General features: G+C 49.1%; 1 protein-coding gene across 2 annotated transcripts in view; it reads right to left on the bottom strand.

Annotated features, from left to right (window-relative positions):
- The window catches only part of PNKD (PNKD metallo-beta-lactamase domain containing), a 72,104-nt gene that overhangs the window by 14,948 nt on the left and 38,279 nt on the right, over window positions 1-18,877 (bottom strand). Inside the window, exon 1 of one of the 2 annotated variants that reach the window (XM_006046398.4) lies at window positions 6,401-6,741. The exons of the other annotated variant lie outside the window; for it this stretch is intronic. Coding sequence (XP_006046460.1) covers window positions 6,401-6,561 — 161 coding nt within the window. The 5' untranslated portion in view covers window positions 6,562-6,741. Of the gene's footprint in view, window positions 1-6,400; window positions 6,742-18,877 lie in introns of those variants that run through there. 2 annotated transcript variants of the gene reach the window in all.

Here is an 18,877-nt window from a genome sequence, read left to right as displayed (position 1 = left end):
GCCAGAGTGCCTCAGTATGATCTGGGGGTGCTGGTGGAACCCGAAGATGCTGACCTTTTCCTCTTCTGTTTACCACCCACTCGTGGACTCTGATTCAGCAGTTCTGGGGCCCGGAACTACCCACCATCACCTCACCAAAAAGAAAAGCAAGTTTCCTAATTGGTCCTCTGGGACCCAGGTGGGCGACAGAAAAAACACTCTACTGGGTGGGGCTGGGGTGGGGGTAGCCGGCCTGGGGCAGCCTTGCAGGGGCCTGAGGGGCCCTCTGCCTGGGGTCAGGGCTGCAGGATGAAGCACCTGCCATCCCCACTGGGGGCCACAGGCATACCTTTCACTCCTCGCCTCACTGAACCAGAGCGTGGCTTCTCTGGTATCAGTTTGAGCCTCTGGCCCCATGGGAGGCCCCAAGGGACAGCTGGGGAGAGCGACACACTGCCCTCCCCCCACCCCCTTCTCTTGGCACACAGTGGAGAGCACACAATGAAGCTCTTCTTTTCCCCCCTCCTCCCGAGAGCAGTCTCGCCATCCCGGGCAGCCCTGAGACAGGCCTGGGGGCTGCCTGTCCCAGCTGGGCCCTGGCCCCAGACTCCACCAGCTGGACAACAAGCCCAGGCTGAGAGGACTCTGGTCAGGGGTGCTATTGGCTTCTCCTCTCCTGCCCACCTCCCCTACCGGCCTCCACCCGGGACCCAGCTTTTCCCAGGCTTTTCATCTGATCAGCGACAGGCAATCTTTATGAAAGCAAACAGGAAATGCCTGTCTGCGGGCCTAGGGACCTGGACTCCACCAGGACACACAGTCCTGCTGGAGCACAGCCCGCTCGGAGGCCCCTCAGGAACAAACTGAGCCACGAGATGTTTTGCACTTTCCCCAAATTGAGGAAACTGAAGAAGATAACAAGACAGCGAAAAAGGCCCTAGAGGGTGAAGAGTTTCCTGAAGCTGCCAGCAAGGCCTTGAGGGGTCGGGGGACAACTTCCCCATGACCAGGAGAGGGGCAGTGCCTGCAACATGTCAAGACACAGGCCCGACTGGGAGACCACAGGCCCCATCTTCATACCCATCCCCTCATCCGGTTCGGTCCTCTGCTGACTTTGCAGCCCTCTCCAGCCTTCAGCATCTTTCCCAAGGGGAGGAGGAGTGGCTCCTGAGGGCTCCCGGGGAGGACCAGAGGTAGTCAAATCTCAGTCCTGAGCAGGAGGCCTGGACTATTTGTGTCTCCTTGCCTGAAATCCCAGGCCACCTGCCCAGCCAAGGCCCTAGGGTTTTGTTTGGTGTGGGTCTGTTTCTTGGCCCTCCCTCCCGCCTCCATCCCTCCCCTCCTCACCCCAACCCCAGGCCCTCCTGATTCAGCCCTGTTCCCTGGGCTTGGCCTGTGGGAGTCCAGTGAGGAAATCACACCTATGAACACCTGACGCAGGAACAAGCAAGAATACACAATGAAAGCTCTAGGAGGGGAGACAATGCCACGGGTCAGTCTGGAGTCAGTGACGAACTTTGACTGAAGAGGCTGGACAAGCTTTGTGGAGGAGATAGCATTTGGGCCAAGCTTTTTATTAACTCCAAAGCCCTTTAATGAGGGCAACTCTGTGCCAGCCACTGTTCTAGAAGTTGGGATACAGTAGTGAAAGAAGTTTCTTCCCTCATCTGGCTCATATTCTGGTTGAGGGAGAAAGCCAGTAAACAACAGGCAAGTCGATATATAGGATGTCATATGGTGATATGTACTGTGGAGAATGGGCTTCCCAGGTGGTTCAGAGGTAAAGAATCTGCCCGCCAATGCAGGAAATGCAGGAGACCCAGGTTCAATCCCTGGGTCGGGAAGATCCTGGAGGAGGAATGGCAACCCACTCCAGTGTTCTTGCCTGGAGAATCCTATGGACAGAGGAGCCTGGCAGGCTGCAGTCCATGGGGTTGCAGAGTTGGACGTGACTGAGCAACTGAGCACGCACGTGAGCATGCTGTGGAGTAAGACTGCAGGCATTGGGACCCTGCTATTTTTACACAGGGTGGTCAGGGTAGGCCTCTTTAACACAGTGAAATCTGAGCAGAGACCTGAAGGAAGCCAGGCACAGCCACGTGGCCATCTGGGGGAAGAAGGGTCTAGTGAGAGAGAACAGCGACAAAAGAGCTTGGAGGTGAGACTATCTCAGAATGCTTGAGGAACAGCAAAGTGGCCTGTGGCTGAAATCCAATGAGCAAGGTGAAGGGCATACAAAAAACCACCAAAAACAGTGAGGTGGAGGATGGGCAGGTCCAGAGGGAGCCATTCTGGAGGGTTCTAAGCAGAGGAGTGGCACATTTCTGACTTAAATCTTAAAGGTTTGATTCTGGTTGCCTTGCTGAGAGTGCTCTTGTGGGTACAAAGGCTGAAGGGAGCTGTCAATTTAGGAGATCAGGTGCGAGGCGACCTGGGGTTGGCCCAGGGTCGTAGCAGTGGAAGTGGGGTGAGTGTTCAGATATTGGGCATAGTTTGAGGATGAGCTTCGAGGAAATGATATTTGATGTAGGGAGGAAGGTCTGGCAGACCCCAGAGAGAAGTACAGCAAGAGCACAGGGCCTAGGGAAGATAGGATTGGGCAGCTCTGGAGGGGGTGTGGGAGGGCCCCAAAGGCCTGGGCGAGGGGTGTGGACTCCATTCTGCAGGCAGCATGGCCTGGGGAAGGGCACACCTACAGGGACATACGGCAGAGGAGCCACTATGGGTGCTGGTGCTGTGGCTCTCCAGGGCTCCAAGGCCTGCAGAAGAGGACCCTCCCTGCTTCCCTCCTGAAGGCTGTGTTGTGGATGGCCCAGCCCACTGCCTCTGTGTGGCCTTGGCCACAAGCAAGTGGGCCATTCACTCTAGGGTCCTCAGCTCAGGACTCCTGCCCCCTCTTTGAAATCAAACCATTGGTCCTCACTGGCCCCAGAGAAGGGCTTTTCTCTTGCAGAAGTGGAGCAAGCAAGGTTTGTCCTGGGACAGCTTTTCACTTGGGTCAGGAGATTCAAGAAAGATCCTCTATGCCTAGGAATGAAGAGGGGACTTGGTCAGGGAGGGTGGGAGGGTTTTGTCTGCCGGACTGTCCATTTCAGAGGCTGGCTGCCTTCCACTTTCTCAGCTCTGAAAGACGGTTCTCGTCCCTGCATGCAGGAACCCAGCCTAATTCCCATTCACTGGTCCCTCTGCAGACAGGCCCTGCTCAGGGTTCTGTTCTCTAACCAAACCTCCTCAACTACCACTGAGAAGACAAAGGGGCAAAAGGGAAACTGAGGCATGAGGCAGGGGGCACACAGAGGGGAGCACACACTCCCAATCCTAGCCTCCCCAGGCACACCCTGTCACTCTTGGGGAATCTATCATGCCCTGTGTCTCTGGCCAGTTAGGGTCCCTGTTCCTCTCTCTGACTCCTTGAGAACAGCTCCTATCAGTGATCCCGCAATCCTGACCCAGGGCAGTAAGGAGGGGTGGGGGTCACTGAATGAATGAAGGGATGTGGGATTTCCTGAGAGTAAGTGAGCAGGATACACTTGGAAGACAACAGAAGCATGTGTGTGTGCTCAGTCACTCAGTTGCATCCGACTCTTTGGGACCCCCATGGACTGTAGCCTACCAGGCTCCTCTCTCCATGGGATTTTCTGGGGAAGAATCCTGGAGTGGTTTGCCATTTCCTCCTCTAGGGGATCTTCCCGACCCAGGGATTGAACCTGCAGCTCCTGCGTTGGCAGGTGGATTCCTTATTACTGAGCCACCTGGGAAGAAGCACGTAAGGAAGCTTAAAAAAAAAAAAAAAGAAATTGAGGGACTTCCCTGGTGGCCCAGTGATTAAGACTGTGCCTCCACTGCAGGGGGCATGGGTTCGAGCCCTGCTCAGAGAACTAAGATCCCATATGCCACATGGTGTGGCCAAAAAAAAAAAAAAAAAAAAAGGAAGCTCCAGAAGGAGCCACGGCTGGCCTAATGCCATGTATCTTCCCTCTCCACATCCCCCATAATTTAGAAAGAATAATTGCTAACATTTCCTGAGCACTTACTACAAGCCAGATTCTGTGTACAATTTCATTTGATCCCCATAGGAGCCCTCTGAGGTAGGCACTATCACCAGGCCCATTTTACAGATGCCAACAACTGAGGCACAGAGAGGCGGAGTTATTTGTCCAAGGTCACACAGCTACTGAGCAATAAAGCTGGGATTCCAAAGCAGATTTATCTGACCCCAGTGCTATGCGCTTAACTACCGCACATTGCCTCCCAGGCCCTGCAGAGTCTTGAATGCGTGTGTCCACGTCAGATTAGCTCAGATCGACCCTCTGCTGTGCCCAGTTATCGCCATCCCAAGACAATGGTGGTTATGTTTGAAGAAAGCCCTTTATAACACTTTATAACATCAAATACCAGTGAGTACTGTTACTACTGATAACATCAGCAAGGACTCCTCTCCCAGTACAGCTTCCCATCTCCACTGTCCACTTTCCAGCCCCCCAGTACAGCCCTCTCCTTGTGGTCCTCAGCCACACGTTCAGGGTGGAGTGTTCCATGCGCTCTGCCCCTCCCCTCACGTCACGCCCCATCCCAGCCCCTCCCTCTCCATCCTTCCTGGAGGCGCCCTCACAGCATCAACACCTGCCCATTTCCCTCAGACCAGTTTCCTGCTGACACCCGCAGTCCCTCCCAGCAGCCAGCAGCCTCTCCCCCGAGGGACTGGACTGATTGTTTCCCAGATCCTGGACAGGCAGGATCTGGGACTCTGATTCCAGGCACGCCCTCCTGCTCTGCAAATTTGGGGAGCTGATTCCAAGGCAACCTTGAAATCCAGCCACAGAAAAGCTCATGGATTACTGAATTCCTGAGAAGCTCTCAGACAATTCCAGGTTTGAGTATTTGGAAACACCCAGATCCCATGTTCTAGGAATACCCAAACCTTCCAGATTCTGAGTTGGCAATCTTGGAAATTTTGACCTCAGGACTTCTGATTCCAGTCACTTGTGGAGACTTTTTCACTTCCTCTGGCTATTTGTATGACTTTAATGTTACCGATGTTGAAAGCTAGAAATAGATTTAAAAATCTTTCCCCAAATAGAGCTATAAAATTCTCAGAAATTTTGTGAGGAGCAATATATTTTTTTAATCTCACATATGGAAATATTTAACTATTTGTGAATCTTATTATTTTAATGCTGTTTGCAGCAATGGTGACTTAGCTGGAGCATTATTGAGAATGTGACCATTGTGTGGGTTATTAGAGATGTGAATGCCCCCATAAGGCACACACACAGGATTCCTCCTCACCCCTTGTTTTTTCCGTTTTTCCCCCACTGGGCCCTTACATCTCTTTGTCTTAGACTGAGTGAGGATAATCCTAGGGATAAAGTTTCTGGGCTATCTGGGGTGATCACGAGAGGAGGGGTGAATTGTACAACCTCTTCTCTGAAACTCAGGAAATTCCCCAGCTTCGGCTCGCCTGAACCTGGCCTTGGGCCAGGGCTCCCACAGTTCCTAGGCCAACTTCACTGGCCTTCAAGTGTGGCCTGAGGGCCTGCCCCCTGGCCCTGCTGGTCCTGGGAAGGGGATGGAGACCCTAGGAAGCCTTCCTCTTGTGACTCCTACCCTGACTCTTACTGCCTATAAGGCAGAACAGGGCTGGTTACCATCCTTACTCAGTCCTGTCAGGAGAAGTAGGGGTAAGAGAAGAGTGAAGACTGGGGTTAAGGGGTGGGGGTCAGAAAGGAATAAGTCACTGGAGGTCAGTGAACCTTCAACAAGTCAGGCTGAGTGATTAGGGTCGGATTTCACAGCCTGGGGCTTATGACAAGGGCGGTGGGGGAGACAGGGATGTCGAAAGAAAGGGACAGACTGACCTACAGAGTGGGAGTGGGGAATCCCGCTTGGGACAGAAGTGCTTGCATTGAGTGGTGGGAAGCTGAGTGATGGGGAGAGGACCAGGGACACACGGAAAGAGTTAGCGGTTTCAGGTGAGACTCAGTCGTCTGACATTCCTTCTCTCCAGCACCTGCCCACCGGAGGGAACTTGGGGAGTGGGCGGAGCCCGGGATCCTGCACCTGTTCTCTTTTCCCAGCTCCCTTGTCTCCAACCCCTCATCTGGCTCTTTTCTCTAGAGGTCCTCTCAAAGCCCCCTTCTCTGGCTACCCCGACTTGCTTCCCCCAGCAAACTGCTTTCCCCAGCCCAACCCAATTTTCCATTCACCCCCAGTTTCTTCACTTCGTCAGCCCACGCCGCCCCCTCGCCAAATCAGTAGCTTCTCTAGCCTGCCTCTTCGATCGTTCTTAGCTCCGGCCCTGGATCCCCCAGCCCTAGCCCTGTCAGAACCCCTAAGCCCTCCCCCGGCACCCCTCCTCTAGTCCCTTTTCCAGCACGCCAGCTTTCCTAATCCCCGCAGCCCACCGGAGCCCCGCACGAACCCGATTCGGAAGAGCAGCCTCTTGCTACGCGCCATGAACAGGCCGCGGAGGGTCCGCCGCGCTCGGCAACTGCGGGGGCTCAAGAGCAGGACGAAGACTAGGAGCAGCAGCCCGCAGCTGGCGACCCACAGCCACGACGCAGGCCAGCCTCGCCAGGCCATGCTGGGGGCAGGCGCCCGCGACCCAGGGGGCGGGGCGGGGCGTTGCTAGGCGACGGCTCGGCCCAGGCCCCCACGTGGCGAACCTGAGGTCTTGGGGCCCCGCCCCCTGCACCAGCCAGCGGGGAGACTGGGGGCGTTCTGGCACCGCCCCTCCATTGACTCGAGTTCGAACCCGCCCACTCGCCACCCTGGGTACTGTGGACGCCCCGAATACCACCCGGCTGGAGGCGGCCTGGCCCCGCCCCGGGCTGGCCGGCCGGAAGGCGGGGCCGCGCCGGAGCCAGCATCCGACCTGCGCTATTCCCGGTGTACAACTGCCAGAGCCCAGAGCTCGGCCCTACACCCCACCTTGCCCCATTAGGGAGCTCTGGGAGAGGTCCTGGGGACGTCTTCTTGGCAGGAAACCTTAGCCTCATAAACTTTTTCAGCTGGAAGGAACCTGGGGGATAACGTAGGTCAGCTGCCGTTCATTCATTTATTCATTAACTAAATGAATTTTCTGTGTCCTCCTTTGTGCCAGGCTCCGTGCCAGGATCTGAGGATGCAAGGGTCAAAGACACACATTCTCGGCACTCCTGGAGCCTAGAATCTCTCGGAGAAACAAACCAAATAAGCAAACAATTATCTGTGCACTTACTATACTTACATATACACATGTGTGTATATATACACACATATATATATACATATACATATGTGTGTATATATACACATACATACCTACCTGCTGTGTGATTATAACACTGTGGTTTATGGAGGTCAGAGAGGGCCAATTTAGATGTGGAAGGGCTTCCCTGAGCAAGTGAAATGTAAGCCATGCCCCGAATGGTAAGTCACAGAGGCTGAGAGGGAGTGATTCCACCAAGATTATACAAAAATGATGGCAGAAACTGGAATAGGACCCAAAATAGCCCAAGCCGGTGGGATTTCCACATCACTGACCCCTCCACCCCCACCATACTGCCTTCCAGATGACTTCCAGAGGTTAAGATCAGTGGGCTGGAAGAAAATGTGAAGACAGGCATGGTGATCTTTATAAATGTGGGCAAACTGGAACTGGGGCTGGACTCCTTCCAGCTGCAACCCTAGCCTTAGCCCTGCAGAGGGAGGGAAGGAAATCTGCAAACAGTGAAGGCAGTGATCTCTCCTGCAGGAAGATGGCTGGGGAGGGAGCAGGGGAGGCAGGGCTCTTGTTTTCTTCTGTTTCTTTGCTTCCGCCTGTGCTCTGGCTTGAGAGAGGCTGAATAACCTGACCCCCAAACCACACATTTTCTCTTTCCCTCTGATGTACTCTGAGTAGATCACTGGATCTAAAGATTGAGTGAGTTCCCAGTATGGAGAGCATCCAGGTATAGGCTCATTATGCACAATGAATTGGAGGCCTCACTCCTCACCCACCTCTGAAGAAAAAGCCAAGATACATGTTAAATTATCCCCAAACTGAATTATAATCCCAACACCCAATCCTGGGTTTCATTCTGTAACTCCAGACAGTTAAGTTTCTCTTATCTTAAAGGTCAGAACTATAGCCTTCTCCCTTCCTGTCTCCATACCCATAATTCAGCTTCTTCTCAGTGCCTGGCACATAAAGGGCTCCCAATAAACAAGAATCAGATCGAAAAGAATTAAACCCCTGTGTATGCTGCAAAAGAGGCGGGGCTGAGAACACTAACAAGCTAGTTTGTAGAAGGCCCTTCTGGGCCAAGGGAGCTTGTGTGTCTCTAAGTCCGTGTCTATACATGCAAAGTGAAGAATTATGGAGCCTGGTCAAAAGTCACTGTGAACACACCTTTCTGCAGGTATGGCTGTGCCAGGCATGATATTGAGAAATCAAAACACAGTCCCTGACATCTGAAACAGGAAATGCAGGCTCAAGCATGAGCTTGCAGATACAGAAATGATTGAAGGCTAAATCTATCTCATGCTATACACACATTTACAAGATTGTAGCTAATCATCCAACATACATTTTATGAAATGCAAGGAGCTGGACAAAGCTGGGGATAAGCAGTGAGAGTGGGTGTTTTGGAGAATTCACACAGGGCCAGGAAACTACCCTCCCCTCTTGAACTATTCTGGAAGATGTTCAATATTCACTCCAAATCCACTTTGGTTTCACCTCAGGTGGCATTAGTGGTAAAGAACCCACCAGCTAATGCAGGAGACTAAAGAGACATGGGTTCAATCTCTGGGTTAGCAAGATCCCTTGAAGTAGGAAATGGGAACCCACTCCGGTATTTCATGGACAGAGGAGCCTGACAAGCTACAATCCATGGGGCTGCAAACAGCTGGACACAACCTCACCACTGAGCGCACACACACCTCTCCCATGAGAATCTTTTGTCCTAGCCAGATTGATGCTTCATTATTCACCCTGTCCTGCACTTTATACCTGGTAATACCTCACTGCTTGCAGACATTTGGCTTGGGGGGCACTGCTAAAATGAAGATCAGCCTGCGCTTGGCAGAGCTTTTATTTTGCTGAGATCTCCTCTCATTATCCACAGTTATTATTGAAAACCTCAGGCCCAGCTCCAGTTCCTTTGCTTTCAGCCAATATGCTTCTTAGAAGAAGTAATTTCCCTGCCCAGCCAGCCTTCTACAAATTTTGCGACTTACATACAAAATTTTTAGAGGAAATGCTATTAGCTCTTCTTATTCATATTGTCAAGCAGTGTTTCTCCTGGCCTCCACTTTTTCTCACTCTATAAGCAAACTCAAGTATCTCCTTGCCTTAAAAACTTCCCTTGGGAATTCCCTAGCAGTCTAGTGGTTGGCTTCCCTGGTGGCTCAGTTGGTAAAGAAGCCGCCTGCAATGTGGGAGACCTGAGTTCGATCCCTGGGTTGGGAAGATCCCCTGGAGAAGGGAAAGGCTACCCACTCCAGTATTCAGGCCTGGAGAATTCCATGGACAGTATAGTCCTTGGGGTTGCAAAGAGTTGGACATGACTGAGCAACTTTCACTTTCCAGTGTTTGGGACTCTGAACTTCTACTGCACAGAGCAGGGTTCAATCCCTGGTTAAGATCCTACAAGCCATGTAGTGGAACCAAAACAAAACAAAACAAAATCTGGCCTTGACCTTGGGTCCATATCTAATTTATGTTCTGCCTTTATCTTAACACAACCTAGTTTCCTGAAAGGCTTTCTCCTTGTGTGTGGTATTAATAGATTGCATTTTGGTTCTCAATTCTTCATCTCTCCCTGAAAATATACATTTCACCATGTGACTACACAGCATTTCCATGGAGGTGAAATATATTTCTCCCACACCACTGATGTTGGACTTGGTCTTGTGACTTGCTTTTACCAATGGAATGTTAGCAGACATGATACAAAAGAGGTCTTAAATATGCTGTAACGGTTAACTTGGACTCTAGCCACAACTTTCACTGTGAGAACATCCCGGGTAGTCAGTTGCTGGACTAAGGAGAGTCAAAGACATATAGAGGCGACCTGGACCCACTCACAGCTGGAAGTCAGCCCAGCCCAGTAGTTGTTCAGTCGCTCAGTCCTATCCAACTCTTTGCGACCCATGGACTGCAGCACTCCAGGCTTCTCTGTCCTTCACAATCACCCAGAGTTTGCTCAAACTCAAGTCCATTGAGTTGGTGATGCCATCCAACCATCTCATCCTCTGTCACCCCCTGCTCCTCCTGCCCTCAATCTTTCCCAGCACCGGGGTCTTTTGCAATGAGTCAGCTCTTCGTATCAGGTGGCCAAAGTATTGGAGCATCAGTTTCAGCATCAGTCCTTCCAGTGAACATTCAGGGTTGATTTCCTTTAGGATAGACTGGTTTGATCTCCTTGCTATCCAAGAAACTGAAGAGTTTTCTCCAGCACCACAATTCAAAAGCATAAATTCCTTGGCACTCAGCCATCTTTATGATCTAAGTCTCCCATCTGTACATGACTACTGGAAAAACCATAGCTTTGAGTAGATAAACTTTTGTCCGCAAAGTGATACTTTTTATCATGCTGTCTAGGTTTGTCATAGCTTTCTTTCCAAGGGGCAAGCGTCTTTCATGGCTGCAGTCACCATCAGCAGTGATTTTGGAACCCAAGAAAATAAAATCTGTCACTGTTTCCACTTTTCCCCCATTTACTTGCCATGAAGTGATGCGACTGGATGTCATGATCTTAGTTTTTTGAATGGTGAGTTTTAAGCCAGCTTTTTCAGTCTCCTCTTTCTCCCTCATCAAGAGGCTCTCTAGTTCCTCTTCAATTTATGCCATTAAAGTGGTATTATCTGCATATCTGAGGTTGTTGATATTTCTCCTGGCAATCTTGGTCCAGCTTGGGATTCATCCAGTGTGGCATTTCGCATGATGTACTCTGCACAGAAGTTAAATAAGCAGGGTGACAATATACAGCCTTAACATACTCCTTTCCCAATTTGGAACAAGTCTGTTGTTCCATGTCAGGGTCTAACTGTTGCTTCTTGACCTGTATTCAGGTTTCTCAGGAGGCAGGTAAGGTGGTCTGGCATTCCTACCTCTTTCAGAATTTTCCACAGTTTGTTGTGATCCACTCTGTCAAAAGCTTCATACATTGAGTATTCATACATTGGTATGAATTGTATGATTCATACAGATTGGGTATCAACTTGTACAATTTTCTAGACAACAATTCCAATATGCATCAAGGTTTTAAAAAATATACATCCTTTGACTCAATAATTCCTTTTTAGCAACCTGCAAAAGATCTGCCCCTAATGTACACAATGGTGAGGCTGTAAACAGCCAAGAAGTCAGGCAGTAAGGGAAGAGTTGAGGTTCTATGATCCTCTGTGTGGCTTTAAAATGTTTATTTTTTATTCTATTTCGTTTAAAGATGATGTGTGAGTCATCACTTTTCTTTTATTATATTTATTTATTTATTTATGTGGCTGTTCCAGGTCTTAGTTGTGGCATGCAGGGTCTTTTTTTTTTTTAAGTTGTGGCATGTGGAATCTAGTTCCCTGACCAGGGACAGAAGCCCGGTCCCCTGCATTGGGAGGGTGGATTCTTAGCCACTGGACCACCAAAGAAGTCCCTAAAATGGTGTTTATAGTTAGAACCGGTGGTATGATTGATCCTGGATTGGATCCTGGACCAGAAAAAGAACACTGGGGGATAACTGCCAAAATTTGAATAATGATTGTAGAGAGGTTTTTAGATTTGTATCAATGTTAATTTCCTGGTTTTGATTCTAACACTGTAGTTAAAAGTAAGAAGTGAACATTTAGGGAAGCTAGATGGCAGGTGTATGGGACCGCCTTGTATTTTTTGCAAATATTTTCTAAGCCTGAAGTAATTTCAAAATAAAAAGTTTTTTTTAAAGAACAGAATACACACAAACAGAACAGAGTTCATATGTCAATAAACATCGTTTTTAAAAAACAGTACCGGTGTGGTTGATCCTGCTGCTTGATTGATACCCATTCTCCAACCCTCCCTGCTTTCCTTATTAACCCCTGTTGAGCCTGTGAACAGCTAGGGCTCCCATGTGAGCCCCTCCTCCCGATTGGTGCAAGCCAACTGGTGCTCTCGTGGCCCTGCCAAGTGATTGATTAGACTCAGGAATATGAGACAGTTCTTGCCATTAGATAATAATAGCAAATATTTATATAGCACAAATCATGTGCCAGGCACTATTGTAAGTGCTTTACAGAGTTAAACTGTCAGTTCTCTCGACAACCCTATGAATCAAACATGGATATAATTCCCATTAGCACAGATAAAACATGGGCACCGAAATACCAAGTCAGTCCCTCCAGGTCACATGGTGATTTGCTCCAGGCTGAGATGGGGAGGGAAATAGGCTGGAAAGTGAAGGTGTTAGTTGCTCAGTCATGTCTGACTCTTTGCGATCCCATGGACTGTAGTCCCCTAGGCTTCTCTGTCCCTGGGATTTTCCAGGCAAGAACACTGGAGTGGATTGCCATTCCTTTTCCAGGGGATCTTCCCGACCCAGGGATCGAACCCAGGTCTCCCACATTGCAGGTAGTTTCTTTATCATCTGAGCCAAATAGGCTTTTCATAGTTGTCAAAACAGAATATAATAGGGCTCTGCTCTTTTCTTTTTCTGGGATGCTATTGCCTGCCTGTGATGCCTGGAACTATGGCAGCCGTTTTAGGTCTATGAGGGAGCAGCCCAAGAGGCAATTCCAATAGCTAAAGATGGCAGAGCAAAAGTGTGGATGGAACTAGCATCCTTGAAGACAGTACCAAGCCCCTGAATTAACCTGTCTGGATTAGCCCCTGAATTTCTTGTTATGTGAGCTAAATATTATTGTTACTGTCTAAGCCACTTCTAATTTTTTTTTTTGATACTTGCAGCCAAAACACCCAAACTAGTCCTATAGATAAATTTTACATTTTAATCTAAAATGAAGGGGAGGGGAAACAAGATACAAAATTGTAGAAATTTTGTGTAATTGATATGATGGCTATAAACAAAAATGCATGGAAAAATATTCAAAATGCTATAATGATGATCTTTAATTGATTGACTAATGGGGTATCACTTGTTTTCTTTTTTATGCTTTAAAAATATTTTCTAAACTTCTATGATAAGAAGGAATTACTACTTTAATTAAAAAGTATTATTTTATTAAAACAAAGAAAGTAGTCCTCCTTGCTGCCTCATTTTCACTTCCCATCAATTCCTGGGTCCCTCTCCTGAGCCTCTGCCCTCATCATTCAATCCTAATTTGACTCTGACCACAGGAACCTCCAACAAATTTGTCACTGTTCTGTCCTTGTCACTTAACCTCTGAGCAGAGCCTTCAGCTTCCATGTCATGGTGTCCTCTGGGTCTTTTTGTGTGTGTGTGAAGAAATAAAACATATTTTATTTATCAAAAAAAAAAAAGGATTCTAAGACTTCCCTAGTGATCCAGTGGCTAAGACTCTGAACTCCCAGTGCAGGGGCCCAGGTTCAGAGATGCCCAATCAGGGAACTAGATCCCACATGCTGCAACTAAGAGTTTGAACGTCACAACTATAGATTCCACACGCCACAACTAAGACCAGGCGCAGCCAAATAAATAATATGATGAATAAAAAAGAATTCTTACAAGGCTCTGCTTTCCGATCGAAAACATGTGTCCCATGATGTGTGGAAGAGTATTTAAGCAATGAAATAAATTTCCAGTGGTCATGACTGTGCCTTGTTCTTTTTTTAAATTGGAGTACAGTTCCTTTATCAACGTTGTGTTTGTCCTCTGGTTCCCTTCTCACACCCCCTACAGCTTCCCCTTCTGCTGTCATCCCTCACATTTACTGCTTCCCCTGACTTCAATCACTTGCTATCACTCATCACTCCCAAAGAGAAGTGTCCACTCCAGCTTCCCCCTCTAGTTCCAAACCTAAAGGCCCATCCTCTTTCTGGTCATCTCCAGGTGTGGTGGGGCAGGGGGAGGGGATGGGGAGGGCTCAGTCTCCTCTGTAAAAAGAACAGATAGTTTGCACCAAGTATTTATTAAGGATTAACTATAATTACCCTCGGAGAAGGCAATGGCACCCCACTCCAGTACTTTTGCCTAGAAAATCCCATGGGCGGAGGAGCCTGGTAGGCTGCAGTCCATGGGGTCGCTAGAGTCGGACACGACTGAGGGACTTCACTTTCACTTTTCACTTTCATGCGTTGGAGAAGGAAATGGCAACCCAGTCCAGTGTTCTTGCCTGGAGAATCCTAGGGACGGGGGAGCCTGGTGGGCTGCCGTCTATGGGGTCGCACAGAGTCGGACACGACTGAAGTGACTTAGCAGCAGCAGCAGCAGCATAATTACCCAAGTAAAGGATATAGTGCCAAGCTTGTTGTGGGTACTCACTAAACGTTCGTTGAAGTTATTGCACCTTGTATCATTCTTGCAACATCAAGGTCTGGTCCCTGTGAGTGCTCCGTCATCACCCGAATTTGGGCCCTGAGTCCCAACACATGGTCCGTTGTGGTTACCTCCCCGTCCCTGTCCACTTTACATAGGTTATCAGACAAAGGCTTTGAAAGCCCAGGTCTGAATCAGATCTGCCTCCTGCTCAAAGCCAGTATCTACAGCATTACATTCGTTTGACTTGGTTTAGCAATACAGTCTCAACCCAGTTTTCCAGTGTTCTGTGCTCACACCGCTCCCTTCCATGTCCCTGGCTTTCAGGCAGCCTGCAGCAGTCATTTTCCTATACTTTTGCCCCCTTACCCCTGCCCCACCACCTGGAGAAATCCTTTAGGGCTCACCTTCTGCCCCAGCACACTGGATATGATCTAAAGCTTTCCAGGATAACTGCAACCAATTAAGGGCCAGGTTCTCTTGGTCTGGGAAGTTTTGCAGGTTCTCCCAGGAGGAGGGAGGGAGGAGGCCCTTCCAGAAGGAGAGTTCAAGCCCAGAGAGACTGAGATGCCCCCACCTTTGACTAACAGTTCCTTGAAAGTCGAACATCCTCTTTGAAGCCCCTGTGATCACCATAACTCTTTGCAGTGCCTGGTCACTACTCTTCCTCCAGACTCTGGAAAACTGCCTGCCACCTGGTAGTCAAAAAGAAATGAATAGTTTGAAATGTAAGCCTTATTGCTTTCCACTTTGAACTATGGGGAGTCCAGCTCAGGGGTGGTGGTGGGGGGTGCCACCGTGGCTTCCTTGTGGGCAGAAATGATGCCCTGTGCTTCCTGGTCTGCGCCTCATCCAGCACCTAGCACCTAGTATCACAGAGGCCTAAGTGTTTCCTTGGGTACGGGGCAAGGAAGACTAGAACCAGCGAGTTTGATTGTCCGTTAAGCCCTAGACATGTACATACAAGTCTTCACATGTATTATTTAATCACCCTAGCCGTATCCTCAATTAAGGTGAACGCCCTGGCTCAGAGAGGCTGCGGAGTACCTCATCACAGAGCTCATAAGTGACAGAGCCAGATCCGGTCCTGGTTTTATCTGACCCCAGAGTCCAAGCTCTTGGAGAAGGCAATGGCACCCTACTCCAGTACTCTCGCCTGGAGAATCCCATGGACGGAGGAGCCTGGTGGGCTGCAGTCCATGGGGTCGCTGGGAGTCGGACACGACTGAGCGACTTCACTTTCACTTTTCACTTTCATGCATTGGAGAAGGAAATGGCAACCCACTCCAGTGTTCTTGCCTGGAGAGTCCCAGGGACGGGGGAGCCTGGTGGGCTGCCGTCTATGGGGTCACACAGAGTCGGACACGACTGAAGTGACTTAGAGAGAGAGAGAGTCCAAGCTCTATCCACTGATGCCATGTTGCCAGTTGGGGTAGGGAGTAAGGTAGGGGGTGGTTAGGTCAGATTCAGCCAGGAAACAGATGACTTCCTCAAACTGGTAACCAGAGGAGAGCTTTATGGAAGGACTACTTTACAGGCGTCGGGCAGGGGACACGTGGCTCTCCAGGGCTAGAGGCAGTGGGGCTGTCACTGCCTGTAGGCCTGACAGGCGAGGTAGGGAGCAGTTATGGAACTTGGAGGGAGAGAATTGCTGGGACAGGGCCACCTGACTGCCGCTGTGACCTTTGGTTGTGGAATAAGCCAGTCCTTGGTGACCCTTTGGGAGGAAGAACAAATATCCCAGCTCCACTGGCTCCCGGCCACCCCTCTCCTGTGGGGCTCTCCACTGACCAAACCTAGCTGAGGCTGGAGGTCAAAGGGCTCCCTGCCATGTCCACCCAGGCCAGCCCTGAGCCCAGTGGGAGGAGGGTGGAGATGGGTGTGGGGGGCAGATGGAAGGGAGCTAGCCAAACGAGGCCAGAGAAGACACATGGGTTTCGGGCGGGTGACTGTGGGTGGGGCGTACTGGCCCTTTAAAGGTGAAGGCCAGACACCACCTTTCATCCACTGACTGAGACAGCTCTGAACTGACCCCTCATCCTATCCACTGCTCAGAACCAGGGGATTTTCTTAAAATACAGAGCAGATCATGTCCTTCCCCTACTCAAAACCAGTCAGTGGCTTCCCTATACAGTGAAACTCCAAATCCTTAACAAGGCCCTGGAGGTTCTGCAGACCAGGCCCTGCTCATGTCCTCAGTCAGCCTCCTCTTAGGCCATGCCCAGTGCTCCCCGCTCTTTAGGCACACAGCTCTCCTGGAAGTTTCTGGAATATCCCAAGCCCTTTCAGTTCTGAGTAGCCTCCACCACCTTTACATAGCTTGTCACTTAGAGAATAGTAACAGCATGCCTGCCACCGCACACACAGACACACACTCACCACACACCCATATCTGTAAGGATGTTATCTGTAGACAAGGGAAATTAGAGTGATTTTAAGGCTTGTTTGGCCTTGACTCACAGTAAGAAAGACATTTTAAATGAAGACCCATATACAATACATACAGAAATAAGACTGAATCAAAGTTCCACAAAACAATAACAATGCCTATATTCTCATTTTTTTCTAGTCCTTTTTTTTAATGTTGGCATTATCCATTTAATTGACGTTACTAATGGGTCACGACCAGCAGTATGAAAAACGCTACATTGCAACCATCTTCCACCTAGAAAAACGTTGTGCGGCCGGGGGGTTGGGGGGCGGGGGGGCGCCTTTCCTTGCCAATGATAGTCAGATCCTGCCCCCTAGTGGTCGCGTTTGGAAACTGGTCGTGTCTTAGAGGAATACAAGGTGGGGAATACATTCTTTTCCAGTAATAAGTTCTGAGTGCAGGCCATGGATCTGAAGCCTTGGGGTCTGAGAAGAATTACAGCATAGACCTCGACCCAAAGAATATTCTCCCAACTGATGACCACATCGTAATTGCTCTAGGTCTGTGCTGTCCAATGTGGCCAGCAGCTACATTTGGCTACTAAATATTTCAGTACGGCTAGCAACGGCACCCCACTCCAGTACTCTTGCCTGGAAAATCCCATGGACAGAGGAGCCTGGTAGGCTGCAGTCCATTGGGTCTCTAGAGTCGGACACGACTGAGGGACTTCACTATCACTTTTCACTTTCATGCATTGGAGAAGGAAATGGCAACCCACTCCAGTGTTCTTGCCTGGAGAATTCCAGGGATGGCGGAGCCTGGTGGGCTGCCGTCTTTGGGGTCGCACAGAGTCGGACACGACTGAAGGGACTTAGCAGCAGCAGCAGCAGTGCAACTAACAAATTTACTATTAATTTAATTGTATTTTAAATGTTTTCAGTTATTGGAAAACACTCAAATATGTTTGGAACAAACTTGATATGTGAATTCACTTTTTCAACTGTACATTTAATAAAAACTAAAGATTCCATATTTTTGATGAAAATTTCAAATCCAGATATGCTATAAGTGTACACGGCATACTGGACATCAGAGACTTAGCATGAGGGAATTCCCTGGTGATCCAGTGGTTGGGACCCTGTGTTTCCACTACAGGGGAAGTGACGTAGGAAGTAAGATCCTGCGTGCTTTGCACAGACCACCCCCCGCCCCAACAAAAAAATCAAAGACTTAGCATGGAAAAAATTCCCATTAATAATTTTTATACTGATTAAGTGTTGAAATACTATTTTTAGATATGCTGGGTTAAACAAATATATTACTAAAATTAAATGAATCTGTTTCTTTTTACTTTTTATTTTATTTTTTGGCCACACTGCACAGTATATGGGATCTCAGGTCCCTAACCAGGGATCGAACCTGAGCCCCATATATCCCTGTACTGGAAGCTTGGACTCTTAACCACTGGACTGCCTGGGAAATCCCTCCTTTCACTTTTTAAATGTGCTTAATGAAACATTTTGAATTACTCATGTAGCTCACACTGTATTTCTGTTGGACAGCACTCACAAAGCTGAAGCTCCTTCTCATGTCCCTTCCTCCAGCCCCTCCTGTGCATTTTGCATCCCTGATGGAGAAAGGATGGAGGAAGTTGCAAGAATCCTCATTCAGACTGGGCTTTGGATAGGTGGAGGAATTAGGAATTAAATGGTGGACCTATTAAGGTTGAGATGCCCATGACCTCACCACTAAGAGTGTGGGCCTCCCACCCACAGCCCAGCACAACATGGAACACATTAGAAATGTGGACTCTCAGGCCCCAAGCCCCTACTGAAGCGGAATCTGCATTTTAACAAGATCTCCACATGATTTATGGGCTTCTGAGGTCAAAGCTATGGTTTTACCAGTAGTCATGTATGGACGTGAGAGTTGAACCATAAAGAAAGCTGAGCATCGAAGAACTGATACTTTTGAACTATAGTGTTGGGGAAGACTCTTAAGAGTCTCTTGGACTGCAAGGAGATCAAACCAGTCAACCCTAAAGGAAATTAACCCTCATTGGAATGACTGATGCTGAAGCTCCAATACTTTGGCCACTAGATGCAAAGAGCCAACTCATTGAAAAAGACCCTGATGC

The sequence above is a fragment of the Bubalus bubalis genome, chromosome 2 (assembly GCF_019923935.1).
Source record: "Bubalus bubalis isolate 160015118507 breed Murrah chromosome 2, NDDB_SH_1, whole genome shotgun sequence".
In the NCBI taxonomy this organism is placed as follows: Eukaryota; Metazoa; Chordata; class Mammalia; order Artiodactyla; family Bovidae; genus Bubalus; species Bubalus bubalis.
The sequence above is the reverse complement of the archived record's forward strand: the minus strand, read 5'-3'. Positions and strand labels throughout refer to the sequence as shown.